The sequence below is a fragment of the Adelges cooleyi genome, unplaced genomic scaffold (genome assembly GCF_023614345.1).
Source record: "Adelges cooleyi isolate 19-005CV unplaced genomic scaffold, UGA_ACOO_1.1 ACOO_flye_CR_arks_rails_tigmint_CR_PRNA_108, whole genome shotgun sequence".
Classification (NCBI taxonomy): Eukaryota; Metazoa; Arthropoda; class Insecta; order Hemiptera; family Adelgidae; genus Adelges; species Adelges cooleyi.
Window position 1 is genome coordinate 4,654,456 of NW_026095761.1, and position 19,837 is coordinate 4,674,292.

Here is a 19,837-nt window from a genome sequence, read left to right on the forward strand (position 1 = left end):
ACTTTGAAATATCCTAAATTAAACAAATTTATTTATCTCGTTTATATAAACAAATAATAAATCCAAACTAAAATGTATTTTTTTATTGTTAGATAATAATTTCCAAACAAAATTCTTTTTATAACTCAGATTTTATAGGAAACCTTTAGCATTTTTACAAAAGTATTTTAGTACACAATGAAATATTTCACAAACTAATTAACCAAAAAAATAAATTATTAAGTTTTGAATACATTTTTGTTTTTTTTTTATGAAAGAATTTAACGAACAAAGTACAATATCGGACTCCGTTATGTGTTTGTTCATTGCAGTCAAAACTGCTTGTTTATACCGTCTACGGCCGTGAATACATTTCATATTGTAAGTAGAATTCCATTAATAAGTAATATTATATTATACGACAGGTTCATGTACAGTTTCAAAATAATTAAGTCATCGGTAAGTACTTATACACCAATATTAGTTTATAAAAGATAAATTTACAAAAGTTTATTATTGCCGTTTATTCCAAACACGAGTGTCAGCCAAGGCGTGTCACAAAGAGAAGAAAAGGCGCCAATTTTGCTAAGATATATATTAGATATATCATATAACATTTCTTAAACATACGTCATAGTATTCAAACATTTCAATTCCTTCTGGTTTTCCAGTGACTAGTTTTTGACTACCGAGTTGACCCTGACGGGTGGACACTGTTGGTAAACGAACAAAAAAAATCGTATTAATGAAAACATATTATTATAATAGAACACTTACTATAATTATACAGCATTGCATACAGAGTGAGTGGTTTACTATGATCCAGTCAATATTTCAGAAGATATTAGACTTTATAAATTTGTTTTTTTCATACTTTCATAGTTATTATTTAGCCAACATTAGATATACTTTTCAACACTATAACCCCATTGCTCATCCATTGCACCTTATTGCAAGTCAAGGTTTTTTTGCCATACAAGGTGCATTTATTCGACATCTAAGAATAAGATATAGGCTTGTTCATTCCATTATGCTTTTCTGTACCCAGGGGAAGGTCCCTTCATGTCTGTTTTTTAAAATATCAATTGGAAGGAAAGGGCATTTTTTAACCACAATTTTTATAATTTTATAATTTAAAAAACTTATGTTCATCTTGCATTAAGTACTAAAACATTAAGCTGTTCCTTTTTTCCAACGAGCAAGCATAGATAAAATGTAGTTTTTTCAGACATAAAGAGAATCATTTCTGTTGGTAGTCAAGTGAAAATGTGAGAAAACGGCCTCAGTGTCAGACCTCTTTAAAAGTAATTATTAAAAACTAGTTATTGACCAGTCAAAATGTTCAGAAAATTATTTTTATCTTTAGTCAGCCAAAATATATGTGTGTGTACACCCAACTTCCCTTCGGAGTTTTATAAGTCGATAGCGCTCTGGAAAATACCAAGTAAGTTAAATAAATATTAATTTTATTATATCCGCACGAATAAAAATGTTTTCAGAAAGATAAACTATAAAATTGTAATTATTTTCCGAGAAAATTAGTGTCTCATCCTTAACGAATCACGCTGTATGTAGTATATAGGTAACTTTACGTAAGAAACCTGTTTTCGAATTTCTTGTCCGGTTAATTATTAAATATTATAAGGCGTCACCTCCATAATGATTCGATCCAAGTCAGATGGCAAGTATTATCGTGTTTCATGCAGACAATTTGATCGGGATAATTTCATACTCGAAATGAGATAATATTATACTATGCTGCGAGGCAGATGAGATTCTCGTGTGTTTTTTTTTTGCTTTGCCCAATGACGCAACTCATCAACGAACAAGCCAATTATTATTATACCTATGACTGGGTCGTATACTGCCAATGGTAGTGTGGAGAAAAATTCCCCAAACACCACTTTGAAAGAAAAAAAATCACTTCGGTAGACTCATCATTTGTTACTTTTTATCATATTAGTATGTTTAGTAGTGTTTATTTTTTATACATTTTATTAGCTAATTTTGGTAAGTCCAATGAACCGTCGCTAAGGGTCAATGGAAATATACATAAATTATAACATATTTTAGCTTGGATGCGGAGCAGGAAATAGGTATTGTTTTTGTAATAATGTGTTTAGAATCACCATATTTCCTAAACCGTCTACTTTATTATTGGGTCAAAAAAGTAAAAAGTTCATCCCTAGCCCTACAAAATCGAAAAAAGCACACACTTTTCTATTTAAAATTCCGGCACGCTAGAAATTCTTAAAAACAGTCGAAATATATCCAAACATGTGTGAATTAGTCTTTAGATATAGTAGTATCTTAATGTACTATGAAAACTCTCCAAAAAAAATAATAAACTATAAGCCTTTTCTCCCGGGAAGGGAGGAAACTCTATCTTTATTTCTTTTCTTTTTTTTTCTATGTTCAAACGTATATTTAAGATTTAGGAAAATGGGCAATATACCGCCTGGTTATCAAATATCCGATTTGCTCAAAAATCTGTAGTAGAATTTCTTTATTAAAGAAAAACCAAAAAAGAAATGGTAAATTTCACCTTGACCGTACTAAATTTCTAGGGTGCAATGTGTGAGTAAATCAACAGTCACTGTATACTTGGTTTTACTAGTCTAATTTTCTTCTTCGCTTTTTTTTCCCTAAAGCAGGCGGATTTTAAGGAGTTTTATATAGGATATGTTTAAGAAAAAAATGGTTTTAACAAAATTTCGATCGTGTAAATTTTTTGTGTTTGCGATCAAAAACTGATCACGAGGGACTATTTTGTATATCCTACTGATATGAATCTATAATATATTAGTATGGTTCAATGCAGGAACACCCTGTACATCATTACGATTAAATTATTTACCTTCACAACTTGTTGCAAAACCAATATATTAAAACTATACTTTCGAAAAAAACAATAATTATCATTCTGAGCTCGTTGTTTGCTACACTCTGTTACGCGCCAGTAACTAATAAGTAGGTAATTTCTTTTTCTTTTGTTACCCCGTTTCTTTATTTTATATTGACTTACACGCTTGTTCATTTATTAATATTATGTATTATAAATGTATAAATCACAACCGATAACAGCCCTTAATTAGTTGAATAGCCCACGCTTAAACCTTATGTTACAGTCATAAAAATTATAATACTTACAGCGGTATATTATCCAACAAGAATGGGGGATTACACAATAAAATAATTAGCATCAATTAATAGTATCAACGAAGAAGAATTATTATACTAAAATACATATGTATGATAATTGATAAGTGTACAAAATATTGTTTGAATTTATTAAAATTAAAATCTGTCTGTTTTTTTGGACGTTTTAGACCAAAACGCCTGACAAAGTGTCAACTATACTTAGGGTGGTCCGATTTCTATTCTGTAAAGTTCATTGGCTACTTTACTAGGTTATATATGAAACGGATTATTTATTGTTTATTTATTGTATAAAACAATTACGTTAAGTTATTGAAAAATGTTTAATTAAATAATTTCTTTAATTTTAATTTTTTTTTTTCTAAATTAAAATTGGTTTATGATAACATCACACAAATTAGAATACTATCATCCATAATATAATTAATGCATACTTCTAATTGTACACTTACCTAACACTGAAAACAAATGTTTTAAAACAAATGAATCTGCGTCGAAGCTAACATATATATATTTTGAATTAGATGATTTTTATTATTGTTATAGTTTCTCGCAATTTTCTAGTTTTAAGTTTAATCGCTGTATTAAACGTGAAATGGGAGTGGAACGACCAAGTTTTTTTTCAATTCTGGTGGCCCCCTTAATATGTTTCCCTGCAACAAAAAAAAATTACCATCCACCCCCGACCATCGCAAAAGCATAATATTCTTTGCTAAAATAACATTTTATTGTCCTTCAAGCAATGACCAGAAAAAGGGTTAAGAGAAAACGAGCGTTTGATCCTTTTAATTAAAGCGGTCTGTTTTTTGACGTTCTAGACCAAAAAGCCCGAACAATTTTTGACATTTAAATTCTGTAAAGATATTAGTTCTTTGGCTACTTAACTAGTTCGCGTAAGAAACAGATTTTTAAATTTAAAATTTTTTTCTGTAAAAAAATTGTTTTTAGTATTTAAGAAAAATCAAATTAAATTCATTTAATTACAAGAAACTGACATTTTTAAATGAAAATCTATTTTCTATATAACACAAACAAAAACCCCTTTTTTTCTTAAATATTGCCTTTATTAAACTCCTTAAAAACTGACCGCATGCAATCCCCTCAAGGGCCAACCCGTCACCCCGTTACACAACAAGTAGAATAATATATCATAGGGTGTACATGGTAATATTGCACCCCCTTTTTGGGCGCCACTGTAAACAAAACAGACGCGAGAGCAGCTACTGCGGTATTGATTTTTTTCACGTCCACACGGTCGGCGGCCGTCTAGTCTTTCTCCAGCCGCCTGCACATCCCCACCGACATGCATGGCATACAATCGCATAACAGCTGCCGTCTACACGATATCGTGTCCTAGAACGTCACACAGTATATTTTAGTGTACCATTCTAGTCATAAATATATTGTAATATTATTATTATTATTATCATTTATTCGGCGTTCTCGAATATTTTATTAATAAGTGTTAATTTTTTTTATAGTATTTATTCTGTGTTTTTTTTTAAAAATAATTAATTTTCTTTTCGAACGTTTAACTTTTTTTGTATTTTAAATTATTATAATATTATATAGACCTACGTTATCGCCATCGATTTTTATAGGTTTCTTCTTGTTGTTTTTTTTCGCTCGTACGGCTTTTGTGTCCGTTAAATATACCTACTGTCGTTTTTATCGAATAAGAAGGCTGCCTAGAAAAAAAAAATGGAAAAAATTGAACATCACGATTACGAAAACGACGGATACACGTGCTTTTACTGTCATACGTCTTACGAAAAAGGTAAAAATCATTTTTTGTTTATACTTAAAAACAGGATTTCGCCTATTCTTGTTGTGCGGTTCGACACGTTTTGCGCACGTTTTTCACCTGTCGGCAATCGATAATACTATATCAATGTGTTTATTATACAAACATATAAATACACTAAATAGTAAGTGTAATATATTATGTAGAAAAAGTAATGAGAAGCATATTATCTTTGTGCGAGTTTGCGGTAGGACGCACGTGATAAACGGAGAACCGCTGTTGTTGTTTTGATAAAACCCAACGACGCCGTGAAAGTAAATTTTGCTGTACACACAATATTTTAACAGCAGTCTTCTCGCTTAAGTAATAATCCACGACCTAAAAAACAAAAAAACAAATGTAATTCTAAATTGAACCCACTTAACGGTTGAATTGTATTGGAAAAAAAATTCTACCCTAAAGTAATTGACTAATAGCATTATACGGATTTGTTTCACTTTTAACTTAAATTTTTCTATAAAATATTTGTGTTATCTAAAAAATGGTTAGCAAATAATCAAAAGTCATATTTGAGTAAAAAATATTTATCCGAGTAGTAGTTTTAAAGGGTTAAAAGTTAAAAAGAAACCTACATATTATAAGGTTTCCCTATTAAAGCAGGATGATGTATTGAAAATAACGATTAGTTTTCATTAAATCCTTTAATAACCTAACACCAAATTGTCACCAAATTGTATCTTATGCACTCTAACAAACCAAAAAGTGTTTATGCAAAACTGATCGATAGTCATTATTTTTCATTATATAATTTTGATTTGAATAGGCAAATCAAAGATGTATGTTTTCATTCTGTTTTATATTTTGTGTAAAATGTACGATTTAAAAAACAAATTAACGTGCTAGTGATAGCAAAAAATGAAAGTAAAAAATCTATAACATCTATACATGTTAGCTTTTGTTCTAAATAAAAAACTAAATTGTGTTGCACAATGTAATCTCTCGCATACAAACTATTTATCGATGTATTAGTTAGCAAAAATATTTGATGTTAACAAGATAACAGATTTGTACTTAAGATTTACAAAGAACTAAAAAAAATTAGGAACACTGATAATTTTAAAATAGACAAAGTTGTAAAGAATTTTTTTGTAATATATATCGATTGAATCGTCAATGTCTTTCCGTATTATATACTTACAGTATTTTTATAAATGCTGTCTCATGTACGAGTATATGAATAATATATTTCAAAAAAAACTTGATTTATATTTTTTAGTCAGCACTAAAGTTTTATGTATATTGTATAATATCGATAAAAATGTTGACAGTCGGAATTTGCAAAGAAAAACCCGTATTTTTTTACTTAACATTAAGATATTTATTTTAACTTATAAAATTTGTAGGTAAAATTTGTGCCTCATAGCAAATTTTTTTCTAAAAACTAAATGAATATAAATAGAATGGATTTTTTAACACACGTTCTATTTTTCGAGAAAAATAAATTGATATACGTAAATGTCTTGATTTTTAAAATTTCCAAAAAAAAACATTATAATTTAGTCAATAACTGTATACTGTAAATGTTCGTTCATCTGTTACTTAGTTGATGAAGCAATAATGCATATTTTACACTAACGACTTAGACAAAAATAGATCATAATAAAACTGTACCTAATTTTTGTACGAATTTCAAAAATAAAGATTAAATATTTGAATTTAAAAAAAAAACCATCAAAGTTTACCTATCTTTAACTTAACCAATCCAACAACAGTCTTATTGGCCACTTGGTCTAACCTCTGATCAAATAGGTTAATAATATTTTTCTAAAAATAAAACGAGCAGTTCGACATTCTAAGTTTTATAGTTTTTTTACTGTGTTAACGATCATATATTACGCACCATATTTTTTTTCATGAACATTCTTCTAAGTATAACACGATTTTTCAAATTGTTTTATACAATGACAGCTATAGTGTTAGTAGTAAACAATTTTTTAAACATTTATTATAAGTAATACGAGAAAAATATTATAATGTTTATGGGAAATTTATTAATTTATAGATTACCAAAAGTAAAAATGTAAAAATGTTTGGACCAAGAAAAGAGTTTGATATTTTCGAAGAGATTGTTTGGTGCGTTCTTTTTTTTTATAGAAAATTTGTAACTTGTAGCTGATGTAATTAAAATAGAACGTTAAACTTGAATGTACCTAAGTTAGTATGTTGAATATCAGACAGTGGTAGTCTGACAGCTCGTGTAATAAGCAAAACAATTTATTATATTTTATGTTATAAATATATATATATTTTTAATAAGGTTGTTTAAATATGTATACAAAATTTATAATTAATAATTATCATATATTATTTGTGCAGTATAGGAATTTTTATAGTCATAATCGTAATAAACATTAGTTTTATGGGTCTGCGCTATCACATAACATCATCAACTAAATTACTTTAATATTGGTGAATTCTGTTGCTGGATTTTGGTAGGGAGTAATGTTTTGGTTGAGTGTCTTTTCCTTCTTGCATTTTTTAAAACTGTATTTGTTTTGCGGTGTTTTAAAGTTGAAAGCATGCACATTTTTAGAGAATTTCTTTTGATTTTGGACAGAGTGGGGTGAAAATAAGTTTTTAGTTGAAAAGTGTTGTTTGCTAGTTTATTTGGGGATATTGGCGCAATTTTAAGAGATGCTAGCTTTACACAAAATTCTGCAACTTCGAATTAATATTATTTAATTAGCATAATCAATAAATCTCCCATTAAAATAAAAATCCTTAAAATAGGCTTTTCGGACTTTTGATGTCTTGGGTGTTTGAATATGTTTAACATCCTTTTTAATAGAGCCAATGGACCCAATGACGCTATCCAGGAGTCTTTACCCGAAAGTTAGAGGGGGAATTATTATACACTCTGTTTTCCCTTTGTCCCACCAAAATTCTAGTACACGTTTAAACCTACACTAAGACTAACTTAAAAACTAAATGCTCCCTAATCTAACCTAATCTAAACTAAAATGTTTGATATATATATACATTTTTTAATGATTTTACGAATTAACCCAAAAAATAAATTAACATAGTCAACATTTATTCAGATCACTTTTTTTTTATAAACATTGCCTATATAAAACTCCTTAAAAACCTCCCACTCTCAACCTCGCAACCTTTCTTAACTTTTGACTACTTAGGGTGGTCCAATTCTGTAGGTATACGAGTTCATTGGCTACTATACTAAAGTATGTGTAGGTAACGGATTTTTATTTGTTTTATGTAAAACATATCTGTGTAATGTTGAAAATGTTTAAAATTTAATTTATTTAATTTCTAATAAAAACTGAACTTAATGAAAATAATTTTCAACATTATCCAGTAAAAACGCGAACAAGTTCTTATACTTTTGCAATATTCAAATTGGACCGCCAAAGTTTCATAATCAATGCATTTTTACCATCAAAAATGGCTTTTACTCGTACAAAAATACTTAAAAATAATGTCTTGTAGATGATCCAAATTTAATAGAAAAACAATTTATTTCTTAGAAATGTTGTCTATAAAGCTCCTTAAAAACTATCTGCTTTCAATTAACCCTTGGCGAGTTACCGAGTTACCGAGTTAGTCAACAAGCTATACGACGCGGATGCACGATGAGTTGCCTATCGCGTACGTTCTAAGGCGCTGACTAGTGAAATGTCATTCAATACAATTTAAAACTATTGAAACGAACAAACGGGATTAACGTTTTAAAAAAAGAATATGTATACAAATATATTATACTGTACACAAATTAAAACAAAACAGCCGACGTTCACGATTGACCTTTGATTCCGGTCGTGGAACATTCAACGGTGTATCTTACATAATGTGCGTTGTGCCGATCATCTTATCTAAATGTCGTGGACAAAGCCGACGGCCTTTTTGTTAATTCCAACATGTTATTTATATCGAACACCGTTGTAGAGCGACAACAGATACGTTTGTGTTGCGGTCAAACGAATAATTATTGTCAGAAAGTCCAACCGCTTTCGGTATTTTCGTTTTAAAATATCAGTTTCCACTTGGCTGTCGACGATTTCGGTTCGAACTAACCGCTTTTTCTCGAGTTCAGATCCAATTCCATGAAAATCGGACAAACTCGCACGATTTATTTATTCGACCTTTCTTTAAACAATTATTTATTTACATTTTTTTTTTTCGTTTTTAATAACCTCGACTAAGTACTAAATTACTTGTTAGTAAACGTTTCTGTAAAATATACACGCGACAGCCATCTCGGATAATTAATATAAAAATATCATCCATGGCGACTTTTAAAGAATTGACTGCCGAATGGGCTCACATGAACAACGGAAACTCCATTTGTAGCATTGCAGGTCAGTCTAGTACATTTTTATAATTTTTTTTATTTAATTCAATAACAACAAACGACGTTAATCAGAATAATTACAATATATATATATAATAGTAACAACGATAAAATTACATATTATTATGTACAATAATTATAAATGTAGAAACAGGATAATTGATTAAATATGAGCCAGCCATAAGACTGATTATTTTTCACATTTATATAGTTATTAGCTTAGCCTTAATTTGATATATTTTCCAACAATTTAACCTCATCTGTTGAAACCTATATATTTAACTAAAAACAATATTAAAATTGTTATTATCCTATTTTTTATTTTTTTCCAGGCTTAATCAATTTTTCAAAGCTGTAGCGTTTATATAATTAACTTATTAAATTAGGAATAATTTGCTGAAAATGTTGGATGAATTCATTTAAAGCTACTGAAGTATGAAATGTATGACTAGAGGTTTAGTGCGGTAGAGTAAGGCGCACATATAAATATAATACAACAATCCACTATTCCTCCCGTCCTAAATTTTAAACTTTAATTGCATTAAAAATAATTATCCTAAACTGGTTATTGACTAGTCAATATTTTATATATGTTACCATTTAAAAAAAGCTCAAGTTCATACGATTTATACTTAATAGCACATAAGGGACGGGGTCATATTTTTGAAAAATATATCAAAATTTGGCGAATAAAAGTCTTAACTATAAAAGTATAAAAAATAATAATTTTTAAATAGTCTAATATCTTTTAACATATTGTCTGGGTCATGGTTAACCAACAACTTTATTTTATTTTTAATTTTGGGGGAAAAATTAGTATTCAGTGTGATTTTAGCCCTGAACTTCATTCGGACATTTTGTAATAATACAATTTAAGTGTATATTTAAAAAGAAGAAAAAAATGTACATAATAGTAAAAGATACGTATTAAGTAAAAAAGAAAAACAAATGATATGAAATACAAATTTTCAATACATAAGGTGTTACCGACTGAATGTAAAATACTAATAGAGGAATATGCTAGGTCTTTGGATCTTTTGGAATACCTATAGGAGTGTAAAAAATATCTTTGTTTGGCATATTGTTGTAATAGCTACATTGGTTCTGGGCATTAGAAAATTAAAATTTTATTTCCAAAATAATAAATAACAAAAGGGTTCATATACAGTTTGTCATGTCTGTACATATTTTTATTTAAGTAAGTATACATTTTTTTTAATACTCACAACAATAAAGTTTTACACAACGTTTTCAAATCAAAATGTTTACTCTTATTTGGCTTCGTCAAAAAACATTTTTTATCAACGAATTATAAAATATTTATTTCCGAAGAGTACAACATAATATGTAGGTACATATGAGTTGCATAAAAAAATTCTGTTAGAGTTTTACGACGGTAAATTAACTGCCAATTACAAACAAAAACTAATCAAATGTTTTTATAGAAAGTTCAACATTATGTTAGGCCTATTAGTTTGGATGTGAACATGGGAATGTACATACTATATTATTATATTTATTTTGCAATGATGCTGTAAATTGTAATCAAACTTGTTTCCACTGCGAAAGAAAAACTAGAGTAATAATAATTATTTCGATCTTCTACTTCTTGAAAAAAAAAATGGTTTTGATTTCGGTGAACGAACCTGATATTAATAAAACAAGACTGTTATTAAACAGGTGACCTGACGGGTAAAAGTTTCCATCGGCGGTGACGATTGATTTATAAACCGCGGGCAATACTTTCTTTACAGTTCAGTAAACACAAATTAAATTAAGTACAGGGAATTCAAGTTAATAAACCCAAAATCCACTTGTAAATAGTTTTTCAGCTCTCCCATAGTAAAAAAAACAGTTGACCCCACTAGTTTTTTGATATATGGTTTAGATGAAGACTAGACAATAGGTAGGTATTCAGTATTATTTCAGCTCTAAAATCTTAAAACTGCACTTCAGAAATAATTCAAAAACAAATAAAAACACGAAAAAATTCAACCCCCGCAGAGAGTTATGGACATTTGTGTTTGGGACAAACCTTAATAAATGTTCTGTAAACATTTCCAAGTTATATTATGTCAAAGTAGAAGACCCAAACAATTTTTTTCCAGGTTTTCCCGGTTTTGGGGGTGAAGCAATTGACTTTTGTCCCAAATCGGTCCAGAGAAAGTTATGGCGTTTATGAAAAAAAAAGAACATTATAAAACCAATACCGTCTCAACTTTGTTGTTTAACTTGCACTGTTTCGTGTAAACGCTGTTAAATTATGATTTAAAAAAGCAACGGTTTGCATATTCAAAGTTACATAATATAATTTAGCGTCTCGCCGGTAAAAACTTTCTTTGTCTCGGCTAACAATGAACGGCTAACATTACCATACAAATCGTTTTCGCTGCACTACCGGTGGACTTAAAATAAAACCCGCCTCCGACAAAATAACGTACTTAAATCCAAATCCAACACACAAAAGGCATACAACAGGCATATTATATTAAGTCTGTACGTTCTCTAATCCGATGCCCATGTACGGTTTAGTGTAACAACACAATATAATATTAAATTGCATCTAGTTTTTCAAAACGTTACCCAATACCGAGATTTTATTTTTCCGGCTTTACATGTACCTACACAACAATATAAACTATAATAATATGTATTTTATTTGAATTGTAACGGTTACGAATAAAAGCCGTCGACGTACAGGCAAAAGTCTAATTTAAACCTTAATCAAGCCGACTCGGGTCTGAACCGCATTGGAGTTCCAAGGCCTTATTAGTATTTTAATATCGTGCCCAGCCGTGCGTTTCAATTGTGCGTTTATACGGAAAAATAAATTATTTATAGGACTTACATTAAAGGCAGTATAGTGGCATAATGAAACTGTTTTTCAAAGAAACCTTAAATGCACACAAAGCAACCTAAAAGTAGGTAATTAATTGGGTCAAAACTGTAATTTTCCCAACCAGTTTTTTTTTTTTTGGGGGTGGGGGAGGAAGGATTCCTCAACAAAAAAATAAGTTTGACTATAGACTTTTGAGAAAATCGTATACTTCGTTAAAGCCTCGCGTTAGAGCTACCTTCGGTCTTTTTTTCAGACCTTAAGCTCTATAAATACACATAAAAAAACAAAGTTTCCACCCCTACTAGGAAAAAATGAGTTTTGATATTTCTTTTTTTTTTGGCTCGTAAACGTATATTGATAATACTATGTTTAAATAATATACCGTACAAATTTGAATCTAATAAATTCGCCTATTTAAGAAAAAAAAATTGTGACGCGTTCAAAAATATGTGCACTTTTGGGGTGTTTCTCCATTTTTAATAAAAACGGGTAAGCTTTTAAAAAATGTGGTTCTATAAGATTTCAGACACGATATTTTAAATATATTGACTTGCTACATGGAGCAATCGATTGGGTAATAGGTTAGCGCTGAGAAGATTTTACAATGGTGTGTTTTCTTAAAACATTTTTTTTTGTTCTGGGCCGATGATATCTTCTTAGCAGCTGAACTGGTATAAGCAAAAAAACAGGTATAACAAAAACATTTTCATTATATTGTTAATGATACTTACGGTATGTACCCCAAGAACGAATTATTATCAAATTACCATCAACCCCAATCGTATCGACCCTTATACTAAAAATACAATAATTATTAAGCACACTGCCGCCATAACGATTATCGGTATTTAATATTTGTACCGTATACAGATTCGCAACGAGGCGTTTTATCTGATATTGATTTTATCGCTATCGGTTGTAAATTGTAATAATTCCTGAAGACCTGTGACCTTATCCACCCCAATATGCTATGTTTCTACTATGGGGACGATTATTTTTGAGTCAACCCAATTAATTAGCAATTGACTCTGTTATGTTACTGAGTAAAATTTTGTCTCTCATCTTGATTGGTGAGTTTTTTTTCTTAAAAAATATCCCGCCTTCGACCATATTTTTTTGCCTTTTTTCGATTACTTTACTAAAAAACGACAGTTTACTTTGTTGTTTACTATACTTAGTTGAACAGCAGCAGCAGCAGTTTAAAGACAATCGGATACGTGTCGGGTGTTACACAAGACGGTCGTGGGTTGCACGTCGTCCACGTTTTTCTATTGGGCGAAACTAATTACTATTGTCCGGTTAGGACCTCACATAACGAATCCGATCTTTATCGTTTGGTATTTGTTGTTCATGAATAACGATATTGTTATTATAAACGGTATATCGTGCCGCACACAAGTGTGTACAAGTACCAGCAGCTTGGCTGTTACTTACTTGCCGGTAGTGTATTTGGCCGTGGAGATTGTCATAGTAGTCCAATAAACCAATAGTTATTGGATTTATATTTTATAAGGCCGGAAGTTTATACATAGTGCTCTCGGTCGTGCCCTGGGACGATCCGGTTAAAAGACAATGGTACCGATACGGATTAATATTATAATAGAATGTCTCCTTTGGAGACCAGCTCGCAAGTTCGTAGAAAGTGCACGACCCTAAGTCGTCTATCCGGAGAAAGGTATATATAACAAATGTACAGGGTGATTAATCGAGGATAAGGCACTCGTTTTCTGTTGAAATAATTGCAGTTTTGTAGATTTTCTATTCGAAGACTTTTTGGTTTATGTTATTGTTTTTAATATTCGAATCTTTATCACTAACTTATCATACTTAATGGTAACGTATGTAAAATAATTTAGTTTGTTTAGATTAGGAATAATTTGCTGAACATTTTGATTTGTCGGTAACCAGTTTTGGGTAATTACTTTTATACATTGATATGTTAGTAATTCTTCAAAACTAGTTTTCGACCGGTCATAATGTTCAGCAAACTATACTTAATTTAAAAAGTAAATTAAATAATGTATAGGTACTATAACATTTAAGTTTAAAAAGTCTTGAAAGCTCAGGAAAATACTATAGGTACTCTTTTTTTTCTTAGTAGTTGTAGACAGCCTAATCTAATCTAATATTTTAAAGACTAATGACTAAAAAAGCATTTATTTAAAACTGTTGAACAGTCGTTATTTCCATTACATAATTCTTATTTTAATAGATAATTAGAAAAGGTATATACGTCGCTATTTGACTTTTAAAAATTACTCTTTAAAACTACCCTTTAAGATAGTATTCTTTTTTTTTTTTTAATATTAAATATGATAAGGATTTTATTAGAAGCTTACATAATCTGGATAACCCTGTGTATTTGATTTACCTGCTAAATGCAGAATAATGTATTAATAAACATAACGACGACTGGTTTATAGGACCAGTTTTCAATAAATTCTTTATGTGCTATTCGCAGTTTAAAGTTATAGACGAAAAATGAAGTGCGGGTAAAAATAATAACATGAAACTAGAGTTGGGTAAAATTTAAATACGATAATTAATAAGAGATAATATAACAAATAATATGTGTATGAAAGTGTGTATTAACAAATATTCGCTAATTTTTTTTTTCTTGATAAGATTTTTTGGAACACGATAAATAAAATATATTAAATTAGTTTAATTCTTAATTAAAGACAACAATTATCTCAAATAATTTGAAGTTTTTTTTATAACTAATAAGTTACGAAAATATATTTGTTTTCCTAGTTAATTAACCTAGTATGAGGAGTACCTAGTATAATCATTTAGACATTAAAACAAAAACTAAATAAATTGGGACAAAAAATATGAACAATCAATAATTTTGTTATAAACAACCAAATAACGATTAAATTCTAATACTGGAAACTTTTTTTACATTAATATACTTAATAAAAAAAAATATGTTTTTAGAAACTTGTTTAAACTAAAATAAAAATTTGGCCGAGCAAAGTTGCTGTAAAGCAAATTTTTAGCCACCCTGTATATGAAATAAGGCACTTATCGATTGGGTGATCTGTATCGTTCTTTTTTTTTAATTAAAATAAAATGGAAAGCAAAATATTCAACTCGAGTTAGGTAATCAACGGCGTCAGTTGAACCTGATAAATTTACATTTTTTTTCATATTATCTGATCCGAACGAATTGGCAAGGACCAGTTGTTTTACTTTTTCTTTTCTTTATTCTACATAATATATATTATATACTTTTTTGTACTGATCCTCGAGGGATTTGTTGCCGCCGGTGTAATAACGGTACGAATTTTTATTGTTATCGTTCGGTATGATTAATTAGTATTTCTTTTTATTATTATACATTTTATTATAACGATAACTAATATGGATGCGCGAAACAAAACCAAACTCTCGATGTAGGCCCGTCCATTGTTAATTATTTCGACTGTACGTTTCTCATTTGTGGCCAATATTGCTATTTCTTCTCCGAAGAGAACATATTAATCAGCTGTGACTCTCACCGAGCTAGATAATAAAATATAATATGACGTATACTGGTATAATAAATATAGGATGATTCATTAAGGGTAAGAGACGCCCCCATTTTCTCGGAAAATAATTGCAATTTTATAGTTTTTCTTTTTAAAAACATTTTTTGTATTTTACAATATTATAAAAAGACTAAATATATTTTACCTTTTTTAGTATTTCCCAGAGCTCTATTGACTTCTGAAACTCTGAAAATTGCAATTATTCCAAGAGAAAACGGGTGTCTTGTCCTTAATGAATCACCCTGTTTATATATATATATATATATGATAATGACTTAATGATAACACGTTTCGTGCCTGTACAAATAGATTCGTAGTTACTTTTTTTTCTCCTGTTGTTTTTTATGGTCTTACTTATACCGAGGGCAATCAACTTTTGGCCGTGGGATTTATTTTGAGTATATTTCGTTTTGAGAGAAGCTTCACCGCAAACTATACCTAAGCGTGGTAACAATAATCCGTAATTATGTAAAATCCAATTTGAGTAACCGTCTAGGTAGTGCAACCTAGTATGTATACTATGTTAATTCTAAAGTCATTTTGATTTCTGGTACAATCAACTCATCACCATATTATTCAGTCTAAATATAATAAATTGGTTTTAGTAAATAGGGAAAAATACATCAAATGCGGATGGAGATTAAGGAAATAATCAGACATTTCCTTATCAGCAAAATCCCTTATCAGTCGTCTAGAAATAATTAATCTTCCTTTTCACTATCCCATCCCCTCTTTTAAATAATTTTTCCCTGTACTTTTTTAAATTATACTTTCAGAATAAATGACGTTTACCAAAGTTTTTTCTTGCTAGCATTTTTGAATATACTGTTTGTTTTTATTTTTTATGGCCTACACCAAATCGCCGGTAGAATAGGCAAGGGATGAGGGAAAAGAAGATTTTTTTCTCTGTTAAAGTTGTAAAATTTTATCAAATTACATTTGTAGATACAATTGTCGCAGTTTACATTTATTTCATGATAATTATTAATATCCGCCTAAAATTGAGTATAGTTATTTCTAATTTAATTGTGTAAAGATTTTTTTTTTAAATTAACGTGTTGTTTCAATTTTGTGTTTGGGATTAACCCGTAAAAACTATTAAATTTGTTTGACTTAACTTACACCAAATTTCCAAGTTTCATAATATATGCAAAAACAATATAGTACAAATTAAATAAAAACATTGTTATAAGCATTTTAGGAAAAAACAACTTAAATTTTGTATTGAGAACATTTTTTTAAAACTGTTTTCGGTACTTTACTGTATACTTAAAAACGATTTTTGGGGTCAATTTTAAGATTTTAGACTTTTAAACTTCGAAAACAAGCACAACTCTTCGATAAATGTTTTGTTTTTTATTTATTAAATGTATTATTAATTATTACTGATGTCAGTTAAAAATTTAGCAAACAACATTTGTATTTCAGTATGATAATTTTGTTTTTATGTTGGCGTTTTTATTTGTTTTAAAGTAAAAAAAAATGTGTTATTTATCGGTCGACTGACGAGTACAACTTGCAAATATTATACAGGTTCACGTGGCCATTAAACATAAACAAAAAAAAATTAAATGAAATGACTATGAAAATTCATAATAATTATTCGTGACGTACTTACACGAGATTAACGTTCAGGCGAGAACAAGCTATAAAAACAACCATTTAGATAAAAATAAAAATTGTTGCCATTTTTTCCTTCTAACTAAGCTAAGATTATAGTAAAGCGGTTTTTTTCATTAGTTAGTACCTTTTTGAAACAAGTACAATGACTCCGTTCGGGCAACAGTTTGCCTCTTAAACATGTAAAATGTACATATTTCAAGTACGATATGGTTAAATATATTAATAAGACCGGAATATTTTTTGCCATTTTGACACAACTTTAAAATCTAATTTAAACAGGCCCCTGTTAGGTTGTACACTGATTATTGGTCAAGTATAATAATAACATGTTATGATTTGTATCATGTTTATTGTTGATCCAAACTATATAATAACTGGTTTATCTGCCGTGCAGTTCTACGCGACGAAAGGCGGAAATAGGTTGCAACCAATGTGTTGTTATAAAATATTAAAAATCCATTTACTTTAGCTATTAGTATAAAAAATAAACTCATAACGTTACTCGTACGTTTTGATATTATTATAGATTTGAATGGCAAAAACGGTTTATCATTTTCCGCGTTTTCAATGCCAACGTCGGCTGACCAACGACCGCTTACACTGCCCTCTATAATAAAAATAATAAAAAACTATAATGTGTTATTATATTATTACGATATTTTAACGAGGCAATTAATATCTGACCGGCGCATTGTAGTGCCAGCCGGTCGTTCAAGTGATAATATTTATACAGGGTCGTTCAAATTTCACGTTATAGTGATTCAGAACAAAACAATTATTCCTTGTACAACCATTAAATTATCTAAAATTATCATATTTCATATTTTATAAATGAAAATTACTTTTTTAAATTTGGTACCCAGGTTTAAAGAATTAACTTTTAAAAGCCGACCTACAAATGTTATTTAATGTTTTCCTATTGAAAGCAGTTTTTAGTAAATGCATTTTGAGTTATTAGCATTAAATTTTTGGCTTAGGTTAGGTGAGTAGTGCTCACAGATAATAGTAACATCTACTCACCGGCACTATTCCCTTCGCCTATATCCTTAAACGGCAATAACTCAAAAGGTTTTTATTTATTGCATATGTATTTTATTTATTCAGGTTACGTTAGGTTAGGTTAGTGCGGATATAGTTTTGAATCTTCAAACTTTAATAACTCAAAAAATACTTGGTTATCGCCCCTTGGTTATTTTCATTAGCTATATCAGTCTGATTTGTGTAAACAGTTCAAATATACATAGCGGAAATGAGTATAAATTAATTTAAAAACAAAACATATTAAAAATATTCACTAGAACAAAAGTTATTTCATTCGTCCAATCTTGGTGGGACATCCTGTATGTACGTTATCGTTTGATATTTTCAAAGTTACCCCCCGAAACTACCCCGTAAAAAAACATATAACGATTTGCTTAATGGTTAATGATTAATTCATTTGAAAATCGTTTCGCAAAAACCGTTTTTTTGTCCATGCATTTTCTGAGACACAACGTTCGGATAACCCTGTATGATACATGTATGTGTTCGCGACGATAAAACCTACTATTTTATAATTCATTTATATTATAGTGTGTATAATGTGCGACGTTGTCGTCGGGTTTGCCTTGAAACATAATACTGTCGGTGTTGGTTTAAGTCACTGTTGGCAGTCGGAATCCGGTCTCGGCGTGGATGCATCGTAGTGCCGGCATAAGGGTCGTTTGTGTGTGTGTATGAGTGTGTTTTTTCTTCACATTTTCCATTCGGCAAGTTCGGAAAACCATCCAACGACGGCCGTTTGTTATGTTCAAAAAAAAAAATTAATAATAAATAATATTCTGCTTCTATTCAACTATTATATTCAACAAACCTGGATCCGGTGTGTTTGGGCGCCATGCAACGAGTCCGATCCCGATGCCCGAGCATGGAATTGGAAGATTCGTATTGTGTACTGAACGGTAAGAGCTGGACCGTCATTAAACAAATAAAAACAATTATTGTCAAAACTCAGGACAATCCCAAGCGATTGCCCGAACAAATCAGTTTAGGCTAGTTTTCAGAAAGTCAAGGACAAATTTAAAAAACTAACCAGCACAGTGGGGCGGACGGAAAGGTCACGAGATTTAAGGAATTATTTTGACTGAAGTGAAAAAGATCACTCCTATAATAAGTAATATAATAAAAATATTTTACAGATACCTGTTCATTAGACTTTGATTGCCTGTTGACTGTATTTTCTCCATTTTTTTAGGGGGGTAGTGGGGTCTAAAACAATGTTTGACTATACATTTTTCCTATAATTGTATATTATGTTATAATGACACGTTGTACCTCAAAACAACATTTTGTTACAGTCAAAATACATTGATATGGTTAGGTTTTCGAGAGATAAGGGGTGAACCTTTTTTTAAATGTTCCATCCAATATAGAACGCTTTTGTTGCGATATCTGATCTTTAGACTTGCTACAAATGAAGTAATCGGCCCGGTGGCTCAGGAGATAGCGTTGGTCCGGACAGAGAAATAAATTAAAAACACATCGTTGCAAAAACAATAGCTTTTCGACTCCGCGTCGAAGCTAAAAACAATACCTTTATTTTTTTTTAAGGC

The 19,837-nt window shown here is 29.9% G+C and overlaps 1 protein-coding gene across 3 annotated transcripts in view; it reads left to right on the forward strand.

Annotated features, from left to right (window-relative positions):
- The first annotated feature begins 4,639 nt into the window (after positions 1-4,639).
- Positions 4,640-19,837, forward strand: part of LOC126839372 (cerebellar degeneration-related protein 2) — a 39,192-nt gene continuing 23,994 nt past the window's right edge. Inside the window, exon 1 of one of the 3 annotated variants that reach the window (XM_050574685.1) lies at positions 4,640-4,915. In XM_050574685.1, the coding sequence (XP_050430642.1) occupies positions 4,840-4,915 (76 nt within the window). In that variant the 5' untranslated portion in view covers positions 4,640-4,839. Of the gene's footprint in view, positions 4,916-8,833; positions 9,259-18,888; positions 19,187-19,837 lie in introns of those variants that run through there. The other 2 variants (XM_050574693.1, XM_050574702.1) reach the window with 2 other exon arrangements.